This window comes from Trichoderma evansii, assembly GCF_050947405.1.
Source record: "Trichoderma evansii strain SZMC 28006 chromosome Unknown GGI43scaffold_20, whole genome shotgun sequence".
Classification (NCBI taxonomy): domain Eukaryota; kingdom Fungi; phylum Ascomycota; class Sordariomycetes; order Hypocreales; family Hypocreaceae; genus Trichoderma; species Trichoderma evansii.
The window spans coordinates 181,786-201,594 of record NW_028145186.1 but is presented as its reverse complement, the minus strand read 5'-3'; the positions used below and the strand labels follow the sequence as shown (position 1 = coordinate 201,594).

General features: G+C 49.2%; 5 protein-coding genes across 5 annotated transcripts; all 5 read left to right on the top strand.

Annotated features, from left to right (window-relative positions):
- Positions 1–395: 395 nt before the first annotated feature.
- GGI43DRAFT_177032 (palmitoyltransferase PFA5) lies at positions 396–2,230 on the top strand. The gene is made up of 3 exons (XM_083199795.1): positions 396–667; positions 745–1,188; positions 1,268–2,230. The coding sequence occupies exons 1-3, from the start codon at positions 550–552 to the stop codon at positions 1,954–1,956; spliced, it is 1,251 nt and encodes a 416-aa protein (XP_083057601.1). The 5' UTR covers positions 396–549; the 3' UTR covers positions 1,957–2,230.
- A 787-nt stretch (positions 2,231–3,017) lies between these two features.
- GGI43DRAFT_177110 (uncharacterized protein) lies at positions 3,018–4,002 on the top strand. The gene is made up of 2 exons (XM_083199797.1): positions 3,018–3,462; positions 3,528–4,002. The coding sequence occupies exon 2, from the start codon at positions 3,596–3,598 to the stop codon at positions 3,965–3,967; it is 372 nt and encodes a 123-aa protein (XP_083057600.1). The 5' UTR covers positions 3,018–3,462; positions 3,528–3,595; the 3' UTR covers positions 3,968–4,002.
- A 204-nt stretch (positions 4,003–4,206) lies between these two features.
- Positions 4,207–6,689, top strand: GGI43DRAFT_177067 (uncharacterized protein). The gene is made up of 2 exons (XM_083199796.1): positions 4,207–4,660; positions 4,725–6,689. The coding sequence occupies exons 1-2, from the start codon at positions 4,446–4,448 to the stop codon at positions 6,499–6,501; spliced, it is 1,992 nt and encodes a 663-aa protein (XP_083057599.1). The 5' UTR covers positions 4,207–4,445; the 3' UTR covers positions 6,502–6,689.
- A 3,608-nt stretch (positions 6,690–10,297) lies between these two features.
- Positions 10,298–12,164, top strand: GGI43DRAFT_176900 (uncharacterized protein). Its single transcript, XM_083199794.1, has 4 exons — positions 10,298–10,663; positions 10,751–10,813; positions 10,931–11,669; positions 11,737–12,164. Exons 1-4 carry the CDS (start codon positions 10,526–10,528, stop codon positions 11,931–11,933), a joined length of 1,137 nt encoding a protein of 378 aa, XP_083057598.1. The 5' UTR covers positions 10,298–10,525; the 3' UTR covers positions 11,934–12,164.
- A 2,887-nt stretch (positions 12,165–15,051) lies between these two features.
- On the top strand, positions 15,052–19,037 carry GGI43DRAFT_386530 (armadillo-type protein; the record flags this gene model as incomplete). The annotated part of the gene is made up of 7 exons (XM_083203804.1): positions 15,052–15,141; positions 15,406–15,484; positions 15,649–16,115; positions 16,282–16,466; positions 16,575–18,621; positions 18,683–18,806; positions 18,874–19,037. 7 exons carry the CDS (start codon positions 15,052–15,054, stop codon positions 19,035–19,037), a joined length of 3,156 nt encoding a protein of 1,051 aa, XP_083057597.1.
- Positions 19,038–19,809: the final 772 nt, after the last annotated feature.

The following is a 19,809-nucleotide window of genomic DNA, read 5'->3' as shown; positions in this document are numbered from 1 at the left end:
AGCGGGTAGGACTTTGTTGCTGTGCCATCATAGGACCAAAAACAGCCTTACAAGAGCCTCATATTGTGGGGGTGGGCGCACGGGGTGGGGGGATCAAGCAGACGGCAAAGGCCATCAATGCAACGAGCCGAATGCTAAGAGCACAGTAGTATTCCGAAATAGTGGATGTAAAGAAGGAAAAGAGTATAGAACAGGGATGGTGTTGGATATTCGATGCTACAGTACAAGTATCGGATGTTAAAATTCTGCTTCCCTGTTTGAAATTCGGAGACATGACAGTAACAACAGGGATTTTAAATTAGGGACGGGAAGTGGCCAGGATTCGCAGCTGACAATGTCCGTAGCGTCAGTCTAGTGGTACCGCAATAACATGCGTGGACACTAATATAGTGCGTACATGTTAGAGGAGACCCGCTGCCAGGATCGATCGCATCTGGTAGGTAATTACACATTATTGTATCATGCCCCCATTGGCAGCTTTTCTCTTCTTCCAGTCTTCAACACCAACCAAAGCTGGGCAGAGCAAGCTGCGATCATGATACGGTCGCCATGCCGCGTCCGCATCATAGCACTCGCGCTGAGACGCGTTGGGCGGTGCGAATCATTCCTTTGTTCATCGTTGCTATTCTAGGCGTGGCCACCTACAGCACAGTTGCGAGACTCTGTAGTAAGTTTGGATCTGGATCTGAATCTCTCGAGATGGTGGTCAAAAAATCAAATCCTAACCATAATAATCTCTTCCAGTCGGCTACCTTTACAACCAGAAACACCAGTCCGGCGTTGTCACGGCGTTCCTCGTCCTCTATTTCCTATTCTTCTTGTTAATGGCCGCGGCCTATCTACGAACATTCTTTGCAACCCAACTAAACCCGGGCCTCGTGCCCCTTCCCCACCAAGAGCAAACCGAGCGCGAAGCTGCCGAGAAGCTGCGAAAGCGAAGACACAAACGCAACCGAGATGTCGAAGAGAGTGCCTACATACCCCCCGACCCAAACCCGGACAGTCCGGGGCTGGAAGCTTTCTACAGCAAGGATGTTTTCGTCTGTGAGGTCGACGGCCGTCCTAAGTGGTGTTCAGAGTGCCAGCAGTGGAAACCTGATCGTTCGCACCATTCGAGTGATCTAGGCCGTTGTGTGAGGAAGATGGACCATTTCTGCCCGTGGGTTGGCGGCATGGTTTCTGAGACATGTAAGTTTGAAAGGTTTCCCATACAACAGCCCAAAGAATACGTCAGAAAGAACAGCCTTTTAACATTTTAAATCCACAGCTTTCAATTTTTTTACGCAATTCTGCTTCTATACTGGTCTCTTTTCCGCCGTGAACCTCGCCGTGGGAGCATATTCTTTCCAGCAACACCATCAAGATGGGGATCCAACCGATGGATGGGCCCTCGCGGTGATCGTTCTGGCTTGCGTCTTTGGTACCTTTACTTTTGGTATGGCGCTTACTTCGATTCGATTCATCCTCCTAAACACCACAAACGTCGACATGCTTAAGAGGGCGCATGTGTCTGTTTTGGCCGTCCGCATCCCTTTGTCTACGCCGCAATCAATTAAATACCCAGTCATTGTATACCCTCTCCGTGGGCCGCCGCATCGTCCTGGATCTGAAGGCCAACCGCCCAGCAGCCAATATGGAACCGTCTCTGCCAGAGATCAGCAGGCAGAACGCAAGTTTGCGATCCTCCGCACGAAGCCGCGAGAAAACCCGTGGAATCTTGGCATTGTAGAAAACTGGAAGTCCGTTATGGGAGACAACATCATAGAGTGGCTGCTACCCATTCGTCACTCGCCGTGCTGTAATCACGAAAACATGGAGAGCGATTATAAGCTTGGGCCTCTGATATCCAAATTAAGGAAACGATATGGAGCTCCCGAGCTTGAAACTCCCACTCGCAGTGGACATGCCCATGCCATCGAATTGCAGGATAGAACCGGCCGGCGCGCCAGTGATTGATTGATTGATTGATTGATTGATTGACTGAATACTATCTATAATCATTCCCATCCCTTTCATCATTCCGGATCAGCAGGATTTCTAATTGTCGTTATTGTTTCTCTAGCATGGTGGCGTTGCATTGATTTCCAGCAGCCTATATCTGCTCTTTTCTCTAATCGATTCCCCTCTCCTTATTGTTTTATTGCTGGGCATAGACAGGGGGCCCCTTTTGTGCAGACCATCCCTTTTTCTTACGGTACATGTATATACATTCTTTATGAACGCGACCAATTTGGTCGTCTCGAGAAATTTTCTTTAATTATTTTGTTTTTGTTGGTCTAGGCTGGACGGGGAAACGCATCAAAAAGTCGGGCTTTCGCGTATGGAATGTTAGACACAAGCACAGACACAACGATTAGCCGGCGGCGCTATGCAGCCGACGATCATGCATATACGGTAGCAAATCATCCCCTGGTATCGGTTTTTACGACTGGTCAAGTTTTTGTTCCTTTTTCTTTTGCATTGGACGCTCGCTTCCTCCAAAGAGAGACGGACACATACCCTGCATGCTGCATGCCGTGATATGGAGTCATCGATATCTGAGACTCTCCCCTCATTTCTACGGTGATAGAGAGCTGGAGCCTCTCATGCAGGCAGCTGAATCCATCGGCTGCATGCACGATTCCCAAACCGTCCCTTTCGTCTCTAATTATCAAACCCATTGCCTCTTTCCCCCCGAGACGAGAGAATGTTATCCGCCGCCCCGAATGAAGTATGAACCATCGTATTCAGAGCCAATGATGGCTCAATTGGGAGAAGAGCTTTGCCGATATCGCGTCCTCGGCGATTTTGACTTGTCTCTCGCATGTTCACGTGAGAATGCTCTTTGATTTGCCCTTTCAATCCATCACCCCTGTCCATCACGTACTGGTACATGCGCGACATCTAAAGGGCGGGGTCAAACTTGCTGCTCATTTGAAAGTGGGTAATACTACAGCCGGCCATTGATACGTCCCAAAGAACGTGCCGTCCTGTTCTTGATGGCGTTATGCTCTTATCAGAGAATATTCGCGTGGCTCGGGCTTGGCTACCGTGTCAGTGCGTACCTGGGTACTTTGAGGGAATCCTACTACTAATAGCAGCGAGCGGGATTGGATAGTAGGATCGCGATTCTGTAAATGGAGGCGTGATTTACAAGGGCGAGGAAAAAAGTAACGTCTCTTGCATCAACCAATAATCTAAAAAATCGCTGGCTGGATTTCCAAATCTAGGTAGTTTCTCCAATTGGGAAAAGGAAAAAGACGCGCCTGGTGCAACCCAACACAACAGGTGGCTGCGTGAAAGAGAGCCCTGGCCACACAACCTGGGCGCCTATACCTGGCCTTAATTGTGAGGGAGCCAAAGTCGACGGAGAAGAATCCCTACCGCCAGGGCGAAAAAAGCCAATTATCAGAGAGCCCTCTTGGCAGAGAGCCCCCCTCTGGAGTCTCCAAAATCTTGAATTATATGTGCCGCCTCTGCTGGGTAGGTAGAGAGCTTTAGGAAGTACAAGACAAGCTTTGGATGATATACTAATCAGACGGCCATAGTCAAGCAAAAAACATACGTATCCATCTCCGACATTATATGCCTATCTTCATTACAACGCTCCATCACAATGGCATCCATTTTACCGGGTAGAGTCACAGAGGAGCGCATGATGCAGATCCGCGCCAAATCCAAGCTGCGAGAGAAGCTCGTACAGGTAGTAGAAAAGGCCGAAGAACAGCTGCAGATTGTGTACGAGCAGATCGACCTACTAAGACAGAGAAGATTCGAGATCGACCGGCAAATCATCACCTATGATAAGAGGCTGCGTCTAAGGGGCGAGGTTCAGGACGGCATCACTGCCAGAGAAGTCGAAGCTGAGGAGCTAAGAGAGCAGCTCGCCATAGCGATCCATGAGCTTGAAGATTACGATGACATGATACAGAGCAGGGCACCAAAGCATTCGCATTCGACCACTTCAGAAGAGGAATATCGGTACTGAAGGCACGAGCTAAGGGTTTTGTTATGTGAGAAGAAGAGAGAAAAGATGGGCGTTATACAAGAACCACCGTGGGCTGTGGTTTTTTTTTCTTCTACGATTAGGCGATAATGAGATGGAAATGGAAATGTGGTGATTCCCCAAGGGCAAGCAGTTTACAAATAATATGCAACTTGTGTTTCTTTTCTTACTCTCTCTTTAAGAGATTCACAATTAATCAAAATTGAATATTTAATCTCATCTTCCTCCTTGTCGTAGTAAATAACATGATATCAAGCTTCAGGTATAATAACAGATGCATATTTTTGACAGGCGGCTCTATTATGTGGGGCTCTTTGCCATCTCAAACTAGCAAGCGAAACTCAACTTCGACATCGTTGCAGGATCGACGCAGCCACTGCCCTTTTCATTTGTTTGAATTCGTCTTATTTATAATTTCAAATATTCCCCAGTATCGAGATCTGCCTGGGCTGCAACTTTTATGTCTTCTCCATCGCCCGGTGGCGGCGCATCGTCACCGCTTCGCGATGCTCGTCATTCACGCTTCACGTACCGTCAGCTTGCCCAGTTGGCGACTTACAGCATCACCACTCCTCTGCGCGTTATTGCCCACATAGATCTCGATGCCTTTTATGCACAGTGTGAGATGATCAGGCTCGGAGTTCCGGAAGATACGCCTCTCGCTGTGCAACAGTGGTGAGACGCTCCCTGGCTATTTTCCTCGTGTGAATCGCGTGTGCTGAAGCTAACTGAAATTCAGGCAAGGCCTTATTGCTGTCAACTATTCAGCAAGGAAATGGGGCATTGGACGTCACTGTAACATTACAGAAGCCAAGAAACTCTGTCCAGATCTAATTGCACAGCACGTTGCCACTTGGAGAGAAGGTGATGACAAATGGGCATATCGTGATGACGCAGCCGCCAATATTGTAACGGACAAGGTATCGCTGGATCATTATCGCCTGGAATCAAGGAAGATTCTCGCAACCATTAAAGAATCCCTTCCAAAAGACCTACAAAAGGTAGAAAAAGCAAGCATCGACGAGGTCTTCCTGGACCTCTCAGCTCAAATCCATGTTGAACTTTTACGCCGCTTTCCAGAGCTATCGAGTCCGCCTTCGTCCGGCGATGTGTCTGAGCATCTTCCTTTCCCATCCGCTGCGGCTCTAGACTGGCAGAAAGACAATCTTGTTGACCTTGAGGAAGAAGAGGAAGCTGTTGACCCCGACTGGGACGACGTGGTTATACTGATTGGCTCTGAGATTGTTCGCGGTGTTCGAGCTCAAGTACGAGAAAAATTAGGGTACACATGTTCAGCCGGTATTGCAAACAACAAACTGATTAGCAAGCTGGGCTCGGCTTTCAAGAAGCCCAATGAACAGACGGTAATACGCAGTCGAGCGGCAATGTCATTCTTGACGGAGATTAAAGTGACCAAGATGCGAAATCTTGGTGGCAAGCTGGGAGATCAAGTCGTTTCTACATTTGGTACAGAGAGCATCAAAGAGCTGCGTGATATCCCGTTGGAGCAACTCAAAGCAAAGCTTGGCGATGAAACTGCCATTTGGTTCTACAACACCATCAGGGGCATCGATCATAGCGAAGTGAATTCACGAACGCAGATCAAATCTATGCTTTCAGCCAAGTCTTTTCGTCCATCGGTCAAGTCCACTGAACAGGCAGCCAAGTGGCTAAGAATTTTTGCCGGCGACATTTATTCCCGCTTGGTTGAAGAAGGTATACTGGAACACAAACGGTGGCCACGTACAATCAACCTTCATCATCGCCACGCTGGGCAAACCCGCAGCAGGGGATGCCCAATCCCCACCGGAAAGCCTTTGGATGAGCAAACTCTTTTCACCCTTTCCGAAGAGCTACTTCATCAAATTGTTGCCGAGGGCGATGCCTGGCCATGCGCCAACTTGAGCTTGAGTGTTAGTGGGTTTGAAGAAGGCGTCAAGGGTAACATGGGGATTGGTGCTTTTTTCAAAAAGAGGGACGAGACCCCTCCTCCATTACGGTCTTCCAATAATACCGAATCTGAGAATGTGGCTATGGAGCAGCCGAGCAAGAAGCCCCGGTTGGATAAGCCTAGTATCAAGCGGTTCTTTTCTAAACGAAACACTGGTAGTCGTCAAGGCTCTCCCCATGAGACACAACAGCTGAGCATCGATAAGCAACAGCCTGAAATGGCCGATTCTTCTTGGCTTGATCAAGAACGAAAAGAGGCGAGTGTATTTGAGCCGGAAACCAATATATCTAGTCACGAGAATTCAGGACCAGAGGATCCATCATATCTCACGGACCTAACCTGTCCTAGATGCAAAGCTGGCTTCGACGACGAGGTGTCACTACAGAGCCACGAAGACTGGCATTTCGCCAAAGATATCCAGGATAGCGAACGTGTCAAGCCCGCATTTGCCGAGCAGTCAGCCACTTCCTGCGGCCATGGCCCGAAAAGCTCTGGCCCTGCTTCTAAACGTGGGCGCCCAAGATCAAAGCGTGAGCAGGGGCAAAGCAAACTCAAATTTGGATGAGCAATACACTAGGTACTACTAGTAAGATGGACCTTGTGAATTCATCCTCGGCATAAAGCAAAGAGGATGATGAGCATTTTTGAGCAGAGCGTTGGAAATAAAGAGACTAGCTGGAGCGCTTGGGAGATACGAAAATTTCTCTTGCATGATCAACAAGTCACGATGGCGAACTGTGTTTCGTAAAGACAGAACGCTCCACCACAGTTGGGCTCTCTATATTGACCCGTTGGTCCACCAGATGGAACAGGCTTCAGCTCCGCTTGCCTTGAATTCAGCATCATCTGCTGCTCTGGGCTGAAGAAGGGCATGAAAATGCTCATGCCTAATGGCATGCTAACGACACCACTACCATTACGTGAACTGGGTATCACAAATTTAAGCATGATGGAACGAAGCGGGGAATCGGATGTTTCCCGCTTGTAGTCTGGATTGCTTGCTTATACTACTGCTCAAAGCTTCTTTCTTTGTTAAGCTTATGGTCACCTGCTCCTTTACTAAATCAGAAAGCCACACGACTTGACGAACTCTTCTGAGCGCGTATCTCAGATTGTTCATGCAGCGTGCCGTTATGGGGTAAATCGTCGCAACGCCATGATTGATAAGGTAATACTGCTCCGTACTCTATTACTACTATGGAGTCCTCTCAGCAAACAGAACAAGAGGCAAGGCGGAGAAGGGTGGCTGCCGGTCCGCAAGGAAATAGCCGCATTATGTAGTCATAATATTGAAAAATACATTCCAAGACATGAATAACCAATCCCCATGATATGTCTCCAATAAGAATTGGTGGCAATCATGTCTGATGCTACCTGGAACGATTGGTCTAGAGAGTGGACTCGCACGCCGCTAGCTGCATTAACTTGTTGTCGACCAAGCTTAGGCTCCAATTGGCCACAAGCATTGATACCCAACTCATTCAGCCAGCTTGCAGAGCTTTTCTGTGGCCCCCCTCCTTCTTCTGGCTGAGGTAATACATGTCATTTGGCTGGAGCGATCGTGAAGGTCTATCTGCAGCGTCGTAGCGGTGGCTGGAGCCGATGCTGCAGCTCGCAGCCCCCCTCATTCATCAAAGCTCAACTCCAGCTACGAGTAAGAAGAAGAGGACTGAGCTTGGGGTTACACAGATCCGAGGATAGTTTTGGCGTGCATCCGGTAGTATTAGCGTGTTCTGCAATAGAGACAGCACTAGCCTGTTAAGCGAAGTTCGTTGGCAAGCAGGTATGGAAAAGATGGGGTGCCATATTGAATGCTGATCGGGTAAACCGACTTTGTAGGCGAATATTTTTCTGCACGATATAATTTGTTCCCAGCGTCTCACTCTTGCTCTTGCTTGGAGCAAGGGGAATATCGAGGGCATATATTTTACTTGATTTCATAATTTGTCTCGCCCTGCTCACTGTTTAGCCTTCTAAGCTTACTCTCTCCGAGCCTGATTTCGAATAAAGGATGCGTGCCCAGCCGTAAGCCGGGTTTACCAGGAGATCGCCACTTGGTATTAGAAAACGAAATGTGTGTTAGGCTTTTTGAAATTGGAGGGGGTAAACGTAGACCATTTTGCCTCCTGCCTAGACACAGAGTGTTGTGTTTTAGATAGCACAACCTGTTTGCCACAAGCTCCAGCTCAGGCCTCAAGGCCAAACCGCATGATGTTATCGCCAATGACATCTCCGGGGTCCAAATCCCCGCTCGACCTTTCTCTATGCCGCACGATGATAGATGCGGAGGGGAGAGAAAATAGAGACGTATGCTAGGAATGTAGGGACTGCACATCTCGCCAATCTGTACAAAGGGTGTAATGTAGCCTGCATCTCCTTCGACGTACGTGGTCTAATTATATATTATACATATATAATATATGTGATATATATGTATACATACGCATGTATGCGCCGTACATATACATATCGGACGCAGTCATGCAGATACGCAGGCACGCACGCACAATGCCGTAGAGCGCGCTTCGATTAGGAACTGCTTTTTTATTCACGCACTGCGACGCTGCTATCCGCGGATGGCGAATCAAAAAGACACCGGAGGGCCGAGATTGATTTGCCAATGTCATTTTCAGGTCCGAAACCGACACGAAGAACGAACTCGGTGCGGGACAGCAGGAACGGCGATAGCGACGCTTATGCCAGCCAGGCACCATCGACTTCGCCCTGGCCGCCAGTTATCAGTCATTTTGGACCGACTGGATATCGTGATAGACACGATGCAAACGTGTGTAAATCAAAAAACCGGTTTGGTTAAAAGCGTGAGACGATGTGGATACAGGCACAGGCACAGGCACAGAGGCACCGGCGGCAGATGGGGAAAATAAAAAGAAAGAAATAAAAAAAAAAAAAAAAAAAAAAAAAAAAAAATATCGAAAAATCATGAGAAAAGAGATGTGGCTGCATATTCTCACAGCGGGTAGCTGGTGCTAAACACATTGCGGAATGCCTGGAACCGGTCGTACAGCAGCCAATTCTGCGTCTCGGTGTCAGAAACCGCTTCGTTCCAAACACAAAAGCTCCAGCCAGGCGGCCCATTCGTCAGACCGTCAGGCCATTCAACGGCGTTTGACGCGGCCCCTCATACACCTGCTCCATCCCCCTTGGGGCGACGTGCAGCGAAGCCCAACATCGACGACGTCCGGGCGAGGCGAAGCGAGGCGGCTTTTGGGCTCCAGGACTGGCTGCTTCAAGGGCCTGGTCCATCAAATCGCCTTGACAAGCCGCCAATGGGCGTCAAGCATGGCAGGAACTCGGGTAGGCACCGCTTATTAGGTGCTAAGTAGGTCCCCTAGTTGTGTCACCACCCAGGTACTAGGAGCAATACTACCGCTAGCCTGGGAATGAAGAAAAACGCCCTGCGTCAGGCCCTTCTTAGGAGCCCGATCTTTGCCGCATATCGTCACCGGGACGAAAACGTAGGTATTTGCGTGTGAAAGCAGCAGTTAAAAACAATCTTGTGAGCAAAGAGGTGTCGAGTAGGCGAGAAAGAGGCGTTGTTTTTCAATGCAGTGCGTGGTGTGTGTGCTTGAGCCGTATTACTCCGCGTGCTCCGTACTGCTGCTTTTGTTGCTGTGCTTTTTGCTTATTATGTAGTTGTGACTCTCAATACTACTTCCTTGTAACTCGTGGTAGTAGTAGCATTATGTAGGAGTCAGCAGGCAACTCCATCTCTCTCCATTCCCCCTCGAGTTCTGTCCTATCCGATTCTCTGCCAGCCCATCCTCCCCCATTTATGGAGGTGGTGGCCCAAGTCAGGCCAGGCCAAGGCCATCCAGGCAGCCGATCACAGTCCAGCACCCACCAGCCCACCACCAAGTCCAAGTCGAGCATCAATCAGCAACAATCAGCTGCAACCTGCGCTGTACTCCGTACGAGTTACAAGTACATGCTGCACTGCGGTGGCCACTGCAACGGTCTGACAACTGACTGAACAGGGTGCTGGAGTGCAGACAAGCAGGAGTGCAGGAAGCAAGGAGACAGGCCAGGGCAGGGGTGTGTCTATGGTAGAAGAAAAAAAAAACGGGATCTGGAGCCAAGCTCTCGACCCAGCCAACGAAGCTCCTTGCAACATTCGGCAGCTCTTTGAGAGGTCACCAGCGTCTCTATGAGCTCCTCATTTGCGCCCCACCCCACCAACCATTCACACCAGATCATCCGCCTTTTTTTCACTCTTCAAGACCAGTCAACGCTCGCTCCTCTCTTCCTCCTTTCCTTTCAGGACGAAGTCGACTCTCTCTTACTCGGCTGCACTGCAGGCCACCCCCCTTGTCCACACTCTTCCTGAGTCTCCCATAATACCTCCATCTGTCGTCTTTCTATTTGTTGGTATTCCCGCTGCTGCTTCATTTAGCAGGCAGTTTCTGCGCTGAGGTTCCGTCTTTTCTCCCTCACGCATTTCTCTTACGCTCTCTCCTACTTTCCTCTCTCTCCCTCTCTTCCGCTTTGGTTTTCTGCTCGTTGCATTGCGCTGCCTTGCCTTGCCTTGTATACCATCGCCTTTGCCCTCAACCACAAGAGTCTTATCAGGAATGTCAACAATGTCGCGACCCACGACCCGCATGAACGAGTACTTTGTGCCCCGTGATGGCATCGATCGTGAAGTAATTTCTGCTGATATCTGCCGCTATCTGGGCAATGATGCTTTGGTGCGACCTGGTCACTATGAGGTATGCCAATTTTGGTAACAGTATCAACCATCAAAAAAGATGTGTGTATCCAACTTGACCAGGCTCGCTGACGATTTCTTCTATCAGAACCCACAAACTGGCCAACCCGTCCAGGGTTACTATATTACGGCGTATCGCAACTTGACGACCGTGAGTGTTTTGCTTTGTTCTGCTCCTCCCCCTCTTGTCGATATCATCGATACCTTTATAACTCTACCACATCTTCCGGATCTTGTTACTAAAACTTAAATCGCCCTCGACTCGCAGGCCATGATCGAGGATCTCAAGGCCGACTCGGCTCGGTGGGACAGGGAACGCCGCGCCCAGACCGCGCGTAACAGCAGCGGAGGTATCAGCGCCTCGAGATATGCCAATTCTGGTGCCCCTAGACCGAGATCTAACTCTCCTCCAGTCCAGTACCGCTACTCTGAGACACACCAGTCTCGGCAGCATCATGGCCCTACTGAACCCCCTTACCGAGATGATTCCTATCCTCCTCGTGATGGTCTATATGACGCCCCAAGGTATCCAGGAACTGGCGCCCAAGGATATAATGGTGCCTCCGGCCCGTACCAGCCTCAGCAGCAGCCGCCGCCGCAACAGCAGCAGCAGCAGCAGCAGCAAGGCTACGCTCCTCCCAGTGGCAGTGGCGGCGCGTACGGTGGCAATGGCAATGTCGGCTTTCAGCAGCCTCAGCAATCTCCTGGACCCGCAGACGCCAGATATGGCGGTAATCCTCAGGGCCCGATGATGAACCAAGGATACCAGAATCCGGATGGCGCGTATGTTTCTACCGGTGCCAACATGCCTCCCAGGAACTATCCCAATGATGCTTATGCCGGTGGCCACCCTGGATCAGCTGTCCCACCACCTCAGCAACCTGTATATGCTTCAAACCAGCCTGTCCCACAAGGATATCCCGCCCCCAATTACCCATATCCTAATCAGGCTCCTGCGGGCGGTATGGCGTATGCTACGCAGCCTCAGGACCCCTTCTTCGGCCGAGGTGCGTCTCCCAACAAAAACCACCCCAAGCCTTCATCCAGTTTGAATTCGCTTGTCTGATTTTGTAGCTTCCCCAGCAGGCCAAACTACTCAGCAGCAGCCACAAGGGTATGCCTCACAAGGACACGCGTATGATGACACTCCCCCTCCAACTCGCACTTCCGTGCCCCCAGCAGAGAGCCAGACGCCGCCAAGGGAATCAAGTACACGTCTAAGTGACCGGGAAAGCGACAGGAACCATCGACCACCACCTCCTCGTCGATAGATGAGTGAGAATAACTACTTGAAGTAGCATCTCTTGATCTGATCTGATCAAAATCAGTTTGTTTAACGCTCTCTGGATTTGAACATCTTCCTCTTCCACTTGCCAATTCGATAAGATTTCCGGACACGCATCGGTAACAACTCTTCATGGATTTTGCAAAAAAAAAGAAAAACCGAAGATTTTCAGGAGAAAAAAAATTGTTCCTAGACTGGATGGCCTTTGCTTTAATTTGTTGTTTCTTTTCTTTTTTTCAACGGCTCTTTTAAAAAAATTATTTTTCCGGACCATGGGCAGATAATCACCAGGAGACGCGCCAAGTTTGATGATTTCTAGTTTGTTTTCGCGCCTCGCCATTATCGTGGAATCCTGAGTTTGCGTTTCTCATATCATGTTTTCTTTTCTTTTCTATTGTTCTCTTGAACCTTCTTACAAATGATGCATTTGGTTTTGGTGAGGGATGGGTCAAATACCGAGCTTGCTGCTGGCTACAATGATAGCCTTCTTCGACGAATAACGCCTGCATATGTTTGATAGCACTAGCTCCTGGCGCAAGGTGGTAAAAGGGAAGCACATCTGCGAATGCTTCTTGGGTGGTGGATTGTCTTTGAATCTTGCTGCCCTGGACTGGCCATGGGCGGAGTTTTTTGTGTTGCCTGGACTCGGTTTTCCTTGGCGATCGCTGCATTCCCAACCCATGCTGGTTGTGTCGATCATTATGCCATCTAATAGAGTAACAAGGCTGGACTCCTGGGCAGCAAGGTGAGTCTTTTATGGTTTGTAAATATTAGCCACAAACCTGTTTGAAAGGATCATTATTGCCAGTCTTCCTCTGCTTTTCGTTTTTGCTGTTGCTTTTGAACTGCTTTTCGCTTTGACACAATGGCCATGCGGACTTCCATTGGGAATATATCATCCATGGCTGGAATCGATGGACTAGGACTTTTCCTCGGTTAGAGTTCCGTTCGACGCCTCCACCAGTCTCCCGCCTGGATTAATCGATGCCGGAAATTGCTTGCCGTTGCGTGTCGAACCAACCACTCGTCCTCTGTATAATGTTGAATGTAATAACCGATCCATCAACATGTCCTGGAGAGGATACACCTTTCGCGGCTTTTCCCAGTGTAGCGTAATTTCTTTCAGTACTCGCCCAAGATTTGTCGAAATCTCGTCGCCATTCAACAATTCCGATGCCGAATTCGGTTCTCACAGTTGTTTACTTACTAGGTAGCCTATGACCAGTGAGCTAATGAATAAAGTCTGCTTGGCCGTTCGACAGTATGGGACTGACACCTACTAATGGCGAGGTAGATAGCCGATACTTGGAGAGTTTGTCAGTTCGGGAGGAGAAGGCTAAACGCAAGGCCCCGTAGCACTCTACTGCTGTTGTAAACTGCAAACATGAAAGCTACGCGCTCGTAAGGAAGAGACGGGAGACAAGGGGACGTCTAAGCGAGCTGTCGGGTGGAACATGAATGGCCGGGTATCAGAAGATTCCTCACACAAAGGTACACAGAGAGATACAGAAGAAGAGAGACAGAAGCAGAAACAAAATCAGGCCAAGAGCCTTGTTCTGGTGAGCTACGAAGTGGTATTACCTGCCCAACAATACAAGTACTAGTGGTGGTAACTCCTTCCATCGCTTCGTAGCATCAGTTAAGAAGCGATAATCTAAGCGATGCTGCTACTGATATCCGGCTATTCCTCCCTTTTTTAAAACAAACGAAAATTTCGCCAGGGAGCTCTTCTAGACTGCCCACGATCTCAATTACGTACAAATAGCAAATAGTCCTAATTAACAGGAAGGGGTAGGATAACTGAATTAAATGGGGAGGATTTTAATTTCACCCACCTTTAACGACCAAGCTGCAGGTACTCAGAGAGAACCCAGTGGCTATAGTAGGGCGTGTTTTTCCTAGGTTTAGCCGCCGCTGTAAAAATCATACTACGAGGCGGGTAGAATAGGCAGCCTTTGGGTGCCTATTTTAGGTGCCTGGCACTGATAAGAAAAACGCGATATCCAAGACAGAGCGCGGGTGGGAAAATGTAATGCCCAGCCCTACATACGTCACTGGTAGCTGATACATGGCGGGGCATTGAGCAAGTCAGCGCTTATCGTGGTATGGGGTACAGAGTACTTTCGACGACCCCTTGGAGCAGCAAAAGCCAGAGCAAGAGGCCAAGGAAACACGATGGCTTGACAACAAAGGCGCCGTTTACTTTCTTTCCTTTGCTCCGCAGCGAGGTACCGGTACTTAGCGAGGTGGTAATCCCCCGCTGACATTGCTTTAGAGGCAGATTAGACACCTCCAGATGCGGTAGACAGAGAGAAGCACGCAGAAGGACAAAGCATCCCCATGATAACATACGATCACAGTAATTACTCCGTAGAATAGTGATGAATCCCCAACCTCCAGCCCAGCATTTACTAATACTATAGGTACGGAGTAATGCTAGCTGGTTGGCTTGCCTGTTGATTACCATACATGGTTCAGGCAAAGTCTCCGATCTAATCCCTCCCTGCGTTGTGCAATTTTTCTCAGGTCAGCATCTCCCTTCTTGCTATAGGCGCAGTTAGTGCACTAGTGCCGCTGCTACAGCGCTCTAGCACCGCTAGGCAGGCCTGCCCTCGCGACTGACGACCCTGAACATAAATTTTTTAGCGCCTGCTAGCCCCTATCAGGCTGCAAGTCAACCCGCTGCACGGCTTTTGCACCTGAAGCCAGTCCCTACGACACCGTGGGAGAGAAGGAAAAAAAAGAAAGAAAAAAGAAAATCTCATCAACAAAAAAAATCTTTGCTAATCTTTCTTCTTCCATCCTATTACACCAGGGTCGAGACTCTCTCTTTGAGCCCATCCCGTCGCTCGTCGCCGTCGCTGCTGATCGCCATCGCCCTTGTCATTAATTTTCTGATCTAATAATTTTTTTTTGGCCTCTCATATTAATTTTTTTTTACTATTGGGTGGGCAGCCGGTGCTGGATTAGATGCCCCGCCATCGGGTCCTCCCAACCTAACACCAAAAGTTGAATCTCAGCCCGCCTTTCTCCCACTCTTCTTCCCGCGCCAACGACAACAGCACCCCTCTGTGTTGTCGTCCGCTTCTTCTTGATATCGAGACATGGATTCCGCTACTGTCAGGGCCTTGCTGGCGGCCAGCTTGGACACCGTCGCCGACAACAGGCGCCGGGCTGAGCTGCAGCTGAAGCAGGTGAGTTTCGAGTTTTCCAGAACCATCCATTCTTTTGTGTCCACCCACCGCCCGCCATCCATCCTATCCCGAGCGTGAATCCGACGACCAGGGAGAAAAAAACAGCAGTTGAGAGCCGGGAAAAAAAAAGAAAGAGAAGAGGGAAAGAATGGGATAGAGAGGAGATGGAAGCGCTTGAACGCAGAATCCCTTGACATTTTTGCACGCTTATGCTCGCCCTCTTTCGTTATGCTAATGCGCTTCTTTGTTCTTTGTCATCTTTAGGTCGAAGGTCATGCCGGTTTCCTGATCTGCCTGCTCGATGTCCTCGAGGCAGAGCAAGATGCGAGTGTCCGCCTTGCCAGTACGTCGTCGCAACCTCTCCTCATCCATTATCCCCCCCTGCTTGCCTGCCTTTCCGAAGGAAATAGGTTATGGGGAAAAAAAGAAGAATAGAAGAAAGAAACTGTTGGAAAAGTATTGTGGGAAAAATCAAAATACTGGGCTCTAACAGATTGTTCCTTTTAGCCGTCATCTACATCAAGAACCGAGTAAACCGCTCCTGGTACCAGGTCGAAGGTATCCCTACCGAAAGCTCAATAGCCGAGGAGGAGAAAGCCCAAATCCGAGACCGCTTGGTGCCCATCTTGGCCGCCTCCGAGGGCCTCGTCCGCCAGCAGCTCATCCCCGTTTTGCAGCGCATTCTACAGTGTGATTTCCCCAGCCGATGGCCGCGATTCCTGGAATTCACCCTGGAGCTGCTAAACACCAACAATGCGAACTCGGCGCTGGCTGGCCTGCAGTGCCTGCTCGCCATCTGCCGCGCTTTCCGATACAAATCCAACGAGAGTCAAGACCGAGCGCACTTTGACAGCATCGTCGAAGCTGGATTCCCGCGACTCTTGGCTATTTGCAATGAGTTGGTGAACCAGGAGAGCGACGAGGCGAGCGAGATGCTGCATCTGGCTCTCAAGGCATACAAGCATGCCACTTGGGTATGGATACACTATTCTGGCTTCCTTCTTATGCTTTATTCTCTCCCCATCCCTTAACTTTCATTCTCTGTTCATTGAGAGGAAAGAGAGAGGAAAAGAGAGTGACGAGAATCGCCATTCTCCAGCCTGAAAAAATTGGTAGCTAACGTACCACTTCCCCATCTAGCTCGAGCTCTCACCCTACTTGAGACAAGATCAAGTCAACATTGCTTGGTGCACCGTCTTCCTTCAGACCGTTTCCAAAGCCATCCCTGGCCCAGTTATGATGCTCGACGAGAACGACCGAGAAAAACATCACTGGTGGAAGGCCAAGAAATGGGCCTATTTCAACCTGAACCGTCTCTTCATTAGGTAATTGGAATAACTAAGCGTTCTCTGTCCAACTCTTCTCCTCTTCTAATCAGGAACGAAGAAGAGAAGAAGATATGCAAATAATGCTGACGCATATATTCTTTCTAGACACGGAAACCCCTCGAGCCCCGGCAAGCAAGACGGAGCCCTCCAATTCGCTAAAAACTTCGCCACTACCATTGCTCCTGAAATCCTGAAGCATTACCTCCAAGAAATCGAAAAATGGGTAGCCAAGACCTCCTGGCTTAGCAGGCCTTGTCTGTCGTACGTCCTAGTCTTCCTCGACGAATCAGTGCGGCCCAAGGAGATGTGGGTGCACTTGAAGCCGCATTTGACGAATCTGGTCACCCACTTCGTTTTCCCAGTCCTCTGCCTGTCGACGGAAGATGTCGAGCAATTCGAAGAGGAGCCCGAGGAATACCTTCACCGAAAACTCAACTACTTCGAGGAAGCGTCTGCTCCCGATATCGCAGCCACCAACTTCCTGGTTAACCTTACGAAGAACCGCCGGAAGGAGGTCTTTGAGATTCTCAAATTCGTCAACGCCGTTGTCAATGAGTACGAGCAATCTACCGATGACAAGAAGAACCACATTGCCAAGGAGGGTGCTCTCCGAATGATTGGAACCCTTGCTCCCGTCATCCTCGGCAAGAAGAGCCCCATTGCTGACCAGGTTGAGTATTTCCTCGTCCGCTACGTCTTTCCAGACTTCACCAGCCCCTTGGGATATCTCCGGGCCCGAGCTTGTGACACCATTGAAAAGTTTGAACAGCTCAACTTCCAGGACCAGAACAATCTCCTTACCATCTACCGAAACATCTTGGACTGCATGGCAGACCCGGCCCTCCCCGTTCGTGTCACTGCTGCCCTTGCGCTGCAGCCACTGATCAGACATGAAGTTATCCGAACCAGCATGCAGCAGAGCATTCCCACCATCATGCAGCAACTACTAAAGTTGGCCAACGAGGCTGATATCGACGCCTTGGCAAATGTCATGGAAGACTTTGTTGAAGTTTTTGCTACCGAGCTCACTCCTTTCGCCGTTGCCTTGTGTGAGCAGCTGCGTGACACATATCTCCGTATCGTGCGAGAACTGTTGGAGAAGGAGAGCAAGGCTGGTGATGATGGTGAGATGTACAACGATTACGATGACAAGAGCATCACCGCTCTGGGTGTTTTGCAGACAATTGGAACCCTGATCCTCACCCTCGAGAGCACCCCCGACGTTCTCCTCCACATTGAGGCCGTTCTCATGCCGGTTATCAGCATTACGCTGGAGAACAAGCTATACGACCTCTACAACGAAGCCTTCGAGATCATTGACAGCTGCACTTTTGCCGCCAAGGGCATCTCTCCTAACATGTGGCAGGCCTTTGAGCTGATTCATACGACTTTCAAGGCAGGAGCTGAGTACTATCTCGAAGACATGCTCCCCGCTCTGGACAATTTTGTCCAGTATGGTGCACCTGCTTTGGTTCAGAAACCGGAATACGTTCAAGCCCTCTATTCAATGGTGGCTGATATGTTCACCGACGCCGTCGAGGGAGGCGTTGAGCGGATATGCGCCTGCAAATTGGCCGAGGCCATGATGCTTAGCCTTCGAGGCGGCATCGATAGCTGTGTCGAGGGTTTCATCAACATGGCCATGAACATCTTGGCCGGCCAGGACGTTAGGATCAAGAGCTACAAGATTCATCTCATGGAAATGGTTATCAATGCAGTGCACTATAACCCTATGCTTGCCCTGCAGGTGCTAGAGAGCAATGGCTGGACGAACAGATTCTTCAGCCTGTGGTTCGGCAGCATGTCGTCGTTTAGCAGAGTGCATGACAAGAAGCTGTGCATTGTTGCCATCTCCGCCCTGCTTAGCCTTAACCACGAGCAGGTCCCTGCCAGCATTTCTGTTGGATGGCCACGACTGCTCCAGGGCATCACTGAGCTCTTCCGAACTCTGCCTTCTGCTATGAAGAACCGAGAGGATGCTCTTCGTGATGATTTCACTCTGGATGCTGGCTACGACTATGCCGATGACGACGAGTGGGATGAGCGTGATGTAGCATGGAATGAGGAAGAAGAAGTTGGCTCTGGAGGTGATGACGAATCCCCAGAGACCAAGGATGAAAGCGCCGCTTATCTCGAATTCTTGAATGAAGAGGTGTGTTTTATAATACATAACACAATGCATTCGACCAATTATAGCTAACTTTCTTATTCAGGCACAAAAGTTCAGTCGAGTCATCGACGATGAGGATGAAGAGGAGCTTGGAGAGGATAGCGTGCTCCTCGAGTCCCCATTGGACAAGATCGAACCCTACCAGCTCTTCCGAGCAACTCTGCTTTGTGAGTAGATAATCCCGATTTACCAACCCTTTATCTGCCCGCTAACCAATGATTTCCAATTTTCTAGCCATGCAACAAGATCAACCCCAATTCTACGCCAACCTTGCTAGCCACCTCTCTGCTGAAGAGCAAGGTCTCATCCAAGACATCCTCGTCAAGGCAGAGGAGGTAGCTCAGGCACAGCTCCAGGCACAGCAAGCAGAGGCCGCTGTTAATGGCGGCGCCAACTGAAATTGAGCCTCCTACGATTCACACGATGTTGCAAATTGCATGAGAGAGAAGTCTTATATGAATGCTGCTTTGTTGAAACATTGCGCAACTATCTCCTTGGATCTTGGGCGAGTAAGGCTTTGCTGTTTATGACAGAGATGAACTTGATGATACTCCTCCTGTCAGGAAATCTTGGGCAAAAGGGAGTGCAAGGAAGAAGCAAAGTTTTAAAGAGAAAAACGAGAAACAAAGAAGAAAAAAAAAAAAAAAAAAAAAAACTACAGCCTACTGAGAGGGATGTGGGAATGAATGAAGAAGTCTAGACAGTGCAAAATATAGGCTGGCAATGGGGAGGAAGAATATCAAGGCAACGGGAAGCAGATTAGTAGCCACAAAAATAGGGCTGAACTGAATAACAACCAAGGTAAGTCTGCTGAAAGAGAGTGGACACGGCTGCTACAACTTGAGCTGCAGTGCCAGAGGGAAGATTACTGGGAGGGGGGATTACTTTTATTTTTATATCTTTTTATGTTTGAAATTTTTTGTGACTCAGGCGCAGGCTGGTGATTTGCGGCCAACACGAAAGAGCACATAGGCATTGAATTGATTGATGGATGGTGTTGATGTACGGCTGGATGCGGGCTATACAGAAAGAGAGCACAAAGTAGGTAGTAAGTAGTACCATTAGTATAGTGAAAAAAAAAGAGACATACAGCACACACATAGACATATATTACGTAGTATTTACACGTTTATATATATGTCATAGTTTAATAGATAGGCAATTAGACAG